This window comes from Physeter macrocephalus, chromosome 4, assembly GCF_002837175.3.
Source record: "Physeter macrocephalus isolate SW-GA chromosome 4, ASM283717v5, whole genome shotgun sequence".
Lineage (NCBI taxonomy): Eukaryota > Metazoa > Chordata > Mammalia > Artiodactyla > Physeteridae > Physeter > Physeter macrocephalus.
This window is the reverse complement of record NC_041217.1, coordinates 47,139,625-47,150,342: the sequence shown is the minus strand read 5'-3', so window position 1 is coordinate 47,150,342 and position 10,718 is coordinate 47,139,625. Positions and strand designations below refer to the sequence as shown.

At 43.9% G+C, this 10,718-nt stretch overlaps 1 protein-coding gene across 1 annotated transcript in view; it reads right to left on the bottom strand.

Moving 5' to 3' along the window:
* Window positions 1-10,718, bottom strand: part of PAPPA2 (pappalysin 2) — a 295,372-nt gene that overhangs the window by 866 nt on the left and 283,788 nt on the right. Inside the window, exon 21 of the mRNA XM_024133710.2 lies at window positions 2,102-2,200. Coding sequence (XP_023989478.1) covers window positions 2,102-2,200 — 99 coding nt within the window. The remainder of the gene's footprint in view (window positions 1-2,101; window positions 2,201-10,718) is intronic.

Here is a 10,718-nt window from a genome sequence, read left to right as displayed (position 1 = left end):
GCGGCCATGGCTCACGGGCCCAGCCGCTCCGCGGCATGTGGGATCTTCCCGGACCGGGGCACGAACCCGTGACTCCTGAATCGGCAGGCGGACTCTCAACCACTGCGCCACCAGGGAAGCCCCCAATTTTCTTTATATATAAAGTGGGAGGACAACAGCAGCTACCCAAGAGGGTATTAGTGTAGTTTAAATAAGATGATGGATATGAAACACACATTTCCAGGCACCTCTAATATCTGTTACTACTACTTCTAATATTACCACTAATGTTCAAAACTACTGCTGTTAATGTTTATGTTGTTATTATCAATCTTCACAAAATCTTTGTAAAGTAGGTAAGATGAATGTTAGTATTTTCTTCTTACGGGGAAGGTCAAGAGAGGTAGGGTGACTTAACTCAAGGTCATGACACTACTACCTGGAAAACCAAGGCTCTATTACCTAGCTCTATGTCTTCTACTTTTTTGATGCTCTTGGGGCCATAGAATCATCTCTTCTATCTTCATAAGCTTGAGGTTTTGCCCTTCTTGAACCCAGGATATACTTTGGCTTGGTGAAACAATGCATCTCTCTGCCCATTGTTTGTGGCTGGATTGCCTTCCTGCTACGTAATTATCCCTCCTCCAGGTCAGAGATGGTCCAGCAAAAGTTGTTCTCTTCCTGCTTGCACTGCTACCAACAGATAATCATACTTTTTGAGTGTCCATGATTAGCTTCAGAGAGAATTGGGCATTCAGGAGACATGATGTAAAGGTGGCAAAGATTCTGCTCTTTGGGCATGGATAGTCAAATGAAACAACAATAGATCAGCATATTATTTAATAGTCCAAGTACACTGAAGAGATAGGCTGGGTGACTGGGCAAGTGGGCTGGAGAACGGGTGGTGGGGTTTGAGGAAATTTCCCAGCATATTTTCACATATGAATTAAATGTAATTTAGGAGTCAACAGGGGCGAAATGCTTTTTCAATCCTGATTCATGTGTATACTGGCCACAGGCACCAAAAGCCATTAAAGAAAAACCCTAGATCTGCTGAGTGTGAGATGGAGATGGGGAGAGAATTGATTGCTTTCTTCCGAAGTGGTTATGCCCTCCTGAGTAGAAATGGGGTCCTTGACCAGTTACTTTCTTCAAGTGAGACCAGGAACTAGTTGGCATGATGTCTGACCTGCAATCCAAGCTCTTGATCTGTTTCTCATGGTTTGGGATTCGCTGGTTTTTAGAGCAAAAGAGGGCCAAATTGAACAGTGATACAATAAGTCCCTGAGCTCTCTGCACTAAATAAGTTAATTCATGTCAGTGGTGAGAACAATGCCTGGCACAGAGTGAGCCATCAGTAAATATTAGCCATTAGGAGGAGTATTCAGGTCTGTGTAGAGGTAATCATGCAGACGTGACTTAACTGTGGAGACACATACAAGGAAGGAAACATTCTTGTGTATTTCTGATTCATCAAATCGGCCAACTAGCGTCAGTTATCTTTGGAGCGCTTGGGTTTTCATCCATATTATTCCAAATTTTCAGCCTATTCAATTTTATAGGCTTAGCTTAAGCATATCTTCTATTTTAATAGAGTCCAGAGCAACAGGGTAAAAGGCATCAAGAAAAGGACTGCCGCTCAGGATACAGCGGGGGAGTGCTCCAGGTAGCTTGTGGTGGCTGCTCAACATACACCTGCAATATGCTTGTAATACACTTTATAGGATTATTCATTTCACTGTGAAGTTTAATAATAAGTGGCTACCACTTCATGGATAATCCTGCCTCTCCAAGGAGTGGAAGCCATTATTCCCTACCTACAGAAACTTTTCCTGGACAATGTTAAGCAGGTGGGAGTCTTTGAGTAGCAGAAGCATGGCTTTTCTCTAGCAGTTACAGGACTGACAATGAGAGACTAGTGTTTTCTAACAACCTATCCTAAAACGACTAGCCTTAATCCTGTCACTGTAGAAGCCCCAACGTTTGCTCATTATCATTCCCTCCTCTTGACTGTTGAAGAAAAGCAAATTACGATGCACCACGAAGGAGAGCTAGCCAAAGCTCCTGCCTCTGTTTCTGGAGCTGCTACCCTCTCCTCCCACTCCCGGGTGCCCTCACTTACCTTCTTGGAGGAGAGTGTGGAAGAGCAGCAGTCTCCCCCATCATAGTGGCAGTAGGCCCGGTTGTTGATGGTATCACACCAACCGTCTGCTTGGAAAGGCTGGTAAGGAGGTAGCAAGTCAGGGTCTAAGTACAACTTCGCTCTGCTTCACCCTATTCTCCCACTTATCCCACCCCCAACGTAATCCATGGAACTCGAGACATTATTATGGGAGAGCACCAAAGGGGCAGGGTAAAAATGGACCTAATATTCTCAAGAAGTTGAAAAGTCTCAAGATAAGACCACTGGATAGAAGGAATTGTCAAATTTCACAACCAGTATCTGCTCCTGGCCTACTCTAGGGACCAGGATGGTTCATTTAATTCCTTGATCAACTTTTTCACCTTCTTGTAATAGTAGGTCTTTACATCATTAGGTAGGTTACAAAATATTTTCACACACGCTAACTCTGTTGATCATCAGGAAAACCTGTGCATCAGGCAGGTTTGGCTTTAAAAGTCCCATTTTGTCAGTGAGGAAATGGGATAAATAGAGATGACAAAAATTACTCCAGGTCACACAGCGAGGTCAAGCAGAGTTTACGATTAGAAGTCATGTATCTTGATTTTTTGCTGCTTCTCACAGATTAAGGACCATAACCTCCATCTCTTCTGGTTCTTGTACTTAGAGACCCCAATAGTCCTGGGTTGCTATAGACTCAAATAATGTTTGTCCAGAATGCAGTGGTCCTAGGGTTTGGGACACCAGTGCTGGAACACAAATCATCCCCTATGTACAGCTACTTCATGCACAGCAGGTAGACACAGGGTTAGAGCAGAGGAAGCCAAACGGTTTCCATCTACTCCTGTTACTGCTGCAAGTTAACAGGAACCAAAATGGGAAAGGGGTCCAGGCCAAACCAGAGTTAGTGGAGTGTTTCACCCCAAAAGGGAATGTATGATAAGGACAGCAACGAGCAGTTAAAAAAATAGCTCAGCAGCCCAACGCATTGTTTCTCTAGAACCACTCTCAGAAGGAAACAGTGTCCCACGGCATCCTGAAGGGTGCACCAGCCCAGGCAGCCCACCTACTCAATCACATTAGCTGCTCCCCACCCTGAGTGGATACCCAATTGCGAAGCCTCAGGAAGCATCCCGTAGTCAAGCTCTTTGGGCCACAGGACAGTCAGTAGACTCTTGAGTCCTGAGGCCACCTTCCAGTTCACATATTCAAATCACTTTCTCTTCCCCCACCCTCCTTGAATGTCAAATAGAAAGACTGTTCCCTATTTCACTCTGCTTTGATGAGATAGATCACTAAAGTAAAAAATGGCCATTAAGGGACTTCCCTGGTGGCACAGTGGTTAAGGATCCGCCTTCCAATGCAGGGGACACGGGTTTGAGCCCTGGTCTGGGAAGATCCCACATGCCACGGAGCAACTAAGCCCGTGCGCCACAACTACTGAGCCTGCGCTCTAGAGCCCATGAGCCACAACTACCGAGCCCATGTGCCACAACTACTGAAGCCCGTGCGCCTAGAACCTGTGCTCCGCAACAAAAGAAACCACCGCAATGAGAAGCCCGTGCACCGCAACGAAGAGTAGACCCCGCTCGCCGCAACTAGAGAAAGCCCACGCACAGCAACGAAGACCCAACGCAGCCAAATATAAATAAATAAATACAATTTTTTTTAATGGCCATTAAATAATTTTCAGCAATTGAGTTACATCAGAATGAGCTCATCCAAGTTATTTCTTCAATGTTTTGGTTTATTCTATGGGGTCCTGAGGTCACTTGAACATCATTCCAGATGTATACCAGTTTGCGAACCTCTGAGAAGCTGCTACTTGTGGGGTGGAACGCAACAGCCGTCACACAGCTGCACAGCAATGTCAGTTGAGAGCAGGAAGTGAAAATGAATTCTGTTCTCAACACACGCCTCACTGGGATAAAAGACAAAGATTTTGAGATGAGCATTTGTCTTTAACCCTGGAGCCAGTTACTCTGGCTCTGGAGAACTTGGAATAACTATATGATCATAACTTGAATCTACAATTGCAGCCAAATAGGAGTCAAAATACCACTAGCTGCATCCTTAACACCTATAGATGCCCTTGGGTTCTCCTAGGAGGACCAGATACATCCACTGAGATTCCCCCAGAATTTTCTTTTTCCAGTGTTTGGAGTATATTTTCCTCATCTAACACTGCATCTGTTACTTTTCCTCCAACCCTGACTGACTCACTGGCAAAACTGAATCTGTTTCTTCTTTCTTTTTCATGTAATCGTCTATAAAAATCCAAAGAGCACCCAAAATACTTCTCCTACATATAAAAGTATGGTCTTCAATATGGAGGATTAAAGGGAGATCTAAAGAAGATCTTCCTTTTCATAAAAACAACTTAGACATTTGAATGGATTAATAAAAGATCCTGGGAATCTTTCTTTCCAACCTCTTCCCCAAGGATTGCTTCTCATCTCGAGTATTAGGGAAGATATGTTGAAAAGATCAGAAATTGTCTAGGTGACCTTCTCTAGAGCTCACTAGACTTCGATGGCTATAGCCTGGACATGATTTCTAGAATGTTCTTAAAGGGTCATCTGGGAAGAGAAGGGAATTTATAAAAAGGAGCATAAATACAGAGAAAAGGTTGGAAAGACACAAGTATTTAATTTACTATATACCTATTAGAATTAATTGCTCCTCCCCTAACCTGCCAAAAATAACTACTCCACCCTAAACAAACAGAGTCTCCTATGGCAACATGTGCCTGGAAGCTTGACAGCTTGAGTCCAAAGTTACAATGGAAAAAATAGGAAGGGAAAAATGACTAATCGATCCAAAGTTTTTAAAGTATCTGAAGACTGGACTAGATTGGGGGACGCAAATCTCAATAATTGAAACGTGTCAGACTTGGGACATCACTCCTCCCCACAGGAAACTTCCCCAAGGCATGGTACAAGGCTTGGCTTCTCTGCACAATGTGTCCATAGGCGAATTTTTCACTACCCATACATGCACCTCATTTTCCTGTAACATCAGAAAACGAAGTGTTCCAAATAAGTGAATTTTTCAAGTACCTAAAGCTTATTTCTTTAAGAGCCACTTTTTAATTTTCATTTTTACTGTTTTCACAAAAGAAAAAAACCTGTATAAAATTCCTGTTTCTTGTGCCATGCGGCTGCTTCCCACTAGCTATCTATTTTACGTTTGGTAGTGTATATATGTCCATGCCACTCTCTCACTTTAGCACAGGGAGATCAGCTAGGTGGTTTGTGACCACCTAGAGGGGTGGGATAGGGAGGGTGGGAGGCAGTGAGACGCAAGAGGGAAGAGATATGGGAACATATGTATATGTATAACTGATTCACTTTGTTATAAAGCAGAAACTAACACACCATTGTAAAGCAATTATACTCCAATAAAGATGTTAAAAAAAAAAAAAGAAGTGTCAGGTACTACCTGTTTCTACCTGTAGGCTTTATTGACTCAGAAGAGTCCAGCAGCGCCCTCTAACCCCCTCACACACACACACACACACACACACCCCCTCATGGGTCAAGCTTTGTAGAATGATACCTAAAGTGAATACCTAACTCTGAGAGAGAGGCTGGGTTGCTCTTCTTATGATGTATCAGCTTGATGATACCTATTTTAGTTGTTATAGGAAGGCTTTTCCTGCCAACTGGCTATGTTCCAGGCAGTTGAGGTGGCCATATGAATGGGAGTGTGTAAGTGATGAAATTACAAAGAGGAAAGGCTGTCAGTCTATCCTATCCATATGACTTTACTTCTCAGAAGTAAGATAATTTCTCCTTTATGTTATATTATCTGGTGATATTTTCTGTTTAAATTGTTCTGGGGAGTTGGGTATAGGAATGGTAGCTCTGTCTGCTGCCTATGGATGTAGTCATTTATTCAATCACTCAACATTTATTCCTCACCTATTTGTACCAGGCATTGTTACGAGGGTACAGAGAGAAATAAAACATGGCTCCAGTCCTCAAGAGAACCCCCCACTTGCAATTATACCTTATGATGACGAGTGCTAGCATAGAGATGCAGATAGAAGTACCTAGTACAGATTTGGGGTGGGTGGGGACGCGGAAAGGACGACATGAGCTTTCAGGGGCTGGCTTTGCTACATCTAGCCCACATGAAAAAGAGTTTAGCACTGGATGATTCAGAGGGGTAGAGGGGCCTGAGAAAACTGTGCAAGTGAAAGAAGAGGGTAAAAATAGAGAGGCAGCCTGTCCCAGACTGCTGATCACAGAGCCCACTGTCAGGAAGAGTTCCATAAACGTTGACTGATTGGCTGATAGTACCTCTATTATGTGAATTAGATTAAGAACATTTTTCTTCTACAGCTTGCAAGAGAACCCAAGAGCACACTGATGTTCTAGAAAGGTTAATTTGGGCTTCAGACCTTCTGCTCTACTAACATAAAGATTGAGATATCAGCCCGAAGTGATTATATCCCTATAGGTAAAGCATGGGACAGAAGCCCGATAAGTAATCTTGAGGAGTGTGTTAAAACAGGAGAAGACGCTAATCACATTTTTGTATAATGCCTAACACTATTTTCTTTCTCCTACAACATTTCCCATCAAAACCTTCTCGTTATGTGAATGACAAATCAGACCCACACCCATTTCTTCATATTGATTAGGCTACATCAGGCCAAAAGAAGCCATTTTCCAAGGCAGCTGTGGTGCCACACCCAGTGAAGTCCATGCAGCAGATGGAAGTTCGCTGGCTCTCCAATGAATGCTGACCTCCAGCCTGGTTCTTTTTAGCCCTTGGATCTGCCCATGTGTCCATTGCTTCACCTGCGAATCTCAGGGGCAAAATTCAGAGGTCTTTGAGGCCCCTCAGGGACTCTTGATGACCAGAACATTAGTTGCTTTCTTTTTTTTTTTTTTTAAGGACCATAGATGCATAAAATATAAAGGCTGGATGGATTCTTGAATACAATTTAGTACAAAACTCTCATTTTACAAAGGATGAAATGGCCCCTTAAGACAGTGAAATGTCTTGTTTGCAAGGCTAGTTTTAACAATCCTGGGAACAGGGCCCAAATTTCTTGATTCTTGATTTTCTTTCTGCTAAACCGTGCTACCACTATCTGACTGTCATTAACCTTTTAATTTATTGGGAATATGCAGAGTAACAAATTCCTTTGGCATCTCTATAAAAAGGGCTTAGGTGCAAGAACATTAATAATGAAGTGAACCCAGCGATCCAATGTAGAAACAGAGAAAGGGTCATATATATCATCTCAATTCCCCTAGACCCCCCACAACTTCACTTCTGTTTCTCTCAGTTGCTGGTTAAAAGTTTACCCAATAAGCTACCTGGTACTGGGCTTCCCTGGTGGCGCAGTGGTTGAGAGTCCGCCTGCCGATGCAGGGGACACGGGTTCGAGCCCCGGTCCGGGAAGAGCCCACATGCCGCGGAGCGGCTGGGCCCGTGAGCCATGGCCGCTGAGCCTGTGCTCCGCAACGGGAGAGGCCACAACAGTGAGAGGCCCGCGTACCGCAAAAAAATAAAATAAGCTACCTGGTACTATAGCTCCTTCTGATCTTGGGGCTCGGTTGGCCCATATTTTCCTAGAGGCTGATTTTGCCAGGAGGAAGCAGCACTGTGCTCCCATCCCATCAGCAGATGCCTGCAACCCAGAAACATTTATTTCTGGGCCCTAGAATGCTAAAGCCAGGCATTTTCTGCTCATTGCTGTCATCTGAGGAAAAGAGGAAATGGAGTTGTTCCACTCCTCCCGTGTTCACCCCTTGGGGTGGGAGGGTGCCAGTGATCTCACATATGTGGGTTTGCATTCTTGGAAAATGTAAAATTAAAATCGACAGATACCCTGAGATGGGTTGTGCAGGAAGAATTTCTTAGATACAAGCTCCTCTGGAAAATCTCATCTGGCTTCCTAGACCCAGAGAGTTCTCCTTGCCTGTGTACTATGGTATGTTTTATCCATACATGCATTATAGGAATTAACATTCAGAATGTATTATCAAGGGCTCAGAGTCTAATCCCCTTCAGTCCCAGCTACTAGTTCAGTGCCTGATGCACAGTAGGTTCTCAAGAAATAAATAACTATGATGGTGGCTAAATACATTTTTTGTAGCATACTTTATAACCAGATCCCTCCTTTTCATCAGTCCTCTCCTACTAGGTACAGAGTATTGGTATACATTTATTTCTCAGTGGGAAGAAACAGTAGAACACACCATCTAAAGTTCTCCTATTAACAAGCTAAAAATGTTGAATAAATTTATCAATATCATCTCAGTTCTACAGGTGGTATAATAAGAAAAGAATGGAAATTGCCAGGGGCCAACAGCAAAAAGAAGCTGAAAACCAGAGCAGAAAGAAGACAGTGAAACTGTGGCTGTCCTAGGAATGTTTGCAAACACTATCTGTAATCAAGTTGTTGGGTTTTAACAGCTGATCGGGAATCGGGGCCCAGGTCTTGGGGCTTTGCAAGATGGAGATCTTTTAAGTGACTCTTAGAATTTTAATAAGATAAAATGTGAGGACTGATATGGAATGACATATGGAATGGTGACGTTGCACAAGTAGCTTGGCTCACTTGGAACTAAGAGATTTTCTCCTGCCTACCAGCCCTGAAGTCTCCATGGTTCAATCCAGGCCTTGGCAAAGTCACTAGTCACTAAGATATTAAAGACATGCTGGGTTACCAGCTAACAGCTGAAACTGCGAAGAGTACCTCCTTGAAGGCCAAGAGTCTACTCTTCAAACAATAGATAAGCAAGACATAATTGAAAGGAAAGCAATGAAGATACACATTCTGTTGGATGGGTAGAGCAAAAGAGCCCCGTTTGGTGGCCCCTAGAGAGGGGTCAGTACTCAGGTCTGCTCTTGTGGTCTATTGTGCTTTACTGGTCCACGTGAGATCATGTAGCTTCTGAACAATTTTCACAGAAGAAAAAACCTTTATAAAATTCCTGTTTCCCTGCCTTTTAATAACTTATAGAATACAAAGTCATTAACATGAATATTTTTCCTTTTTACTTATAAGGAGGCTCTTTGCATTGGCACATACACACACACACACACACACACACACCCCCCTCATGGGTCAAGCTTTGTAGAATGATACCTAAAGTGAATACCTAACTCTGAGAGAGAGGCTGGGCTGCTCTTCTTATGATGGGTTGCTCTTCTTACCCTCAAAAAAGGAAGAGCAAATGGGGACCTTTACGGGGTTGGAAAGAGAAGCCTGATTATCACCAGCTTATCTCTATCTGACACCAAAACCAAAGCGTAGTCTTAGGATAGTAATAGCCAAGTAGTGCAAAAATGAATCTCTTCTGAGAGAAACAGAATGCATTGAGAACGGAAAAAGAAAAGCAAACAAAATAAGGTCAAATGACTTCTTTCACCTATAATAATTTTATCTGCAGCAAGGTACCCAAAGCTTAGCAGCTCCTGCACAGGAAGACGCTCAAGGCTGTACAGTATGGTGATTCAGAGTATGAGGTATGGTGTGAGATAAACCTACGCCCAGGTCTCAGCTCTGCTCCTTACCAGCTATTAGAGCCTGAGCGATTTACTGTGCTTTAAGCTGCGGTATCCTCATTCGTAAAGTAGGAATAACACCTATTCAGAGGGTTGCCGTCAAGAAAAAAATGAGTGAATGGAGGTGAAATACTTAGCCCAGTACCTGGCCCACAGTAAGTACTCAATGAATCCTAGTTTTATGAAGGCGGCAGGAATGTACCATTGCTTTGTGCCAGTGTGGGTGGGTGTCTGAATTCCCTCCAGAGAGACTCTGGTCAAAAAGATATCAAGATTCTGCCACCCGTACTTCAGAGTCAAAGCGTGGACGCTCTCACCCCTGAGAGCCTCCTGTTCCCTTCACTCTCACCATAAATGCACCCATCTGAGTCATGGAGGAGAGTCGGGTGACAAGGGAAATGGGTCTGGGACTTATAAAAATAGAGTGGGAAAGGCCTGTCTGGCTTCTGGAAACCAGGGCTCTCCTCCAAACCATAGTGGTGACTCAGGTGTCTTAGCCTCTGAAAAACCCCAAACGGTCACAGACACCTCTTCCCTGTGGGCACCACAGGAAAACAGGAAGGTGAGAAGACTCTCTGTGACTTACTTTTCAGCCAAAAATTACCTCCTAGCAGCTCCTTCCATGTAGCTGCAAAAAAAGACCTGGCGGCGCAGGCTTCCCACCTCACTTACAAACACACACGACCAGCTTCCCCACGTGGCCCCTCCTCTTGGCCCCAATCGGCCTTGGAGCTTCTTCTTATCCACCCCCGGGGTGGGGGGAATGTTAGGGCCCCGATGGTGAATTTGGGGCAGCAGGGTATTCAGGTAGAGTCTGCACTTATCTGTGCCAGAAAAACATGAAAAACATGGGCTCCAAGTCAGAGCGCTGCTTCTCACGAGAGACATGAGAAGAGAACATCTCCCCACGGTTCTTGTCTCACTCTCTCAGGGGGCTTAACAAAACGACCAAGCCCTCCTGCAAATTTGTGATCTGTCCCTTGGTTGAGAAACGTTACCGTATAGAACCACTGCTGCTGATGGGACAGTGTCCTGTGCTGTGGGCCCTTTTCTCCCTCCACCTTTTTTTTTTTTTTTTTTTTTTTTT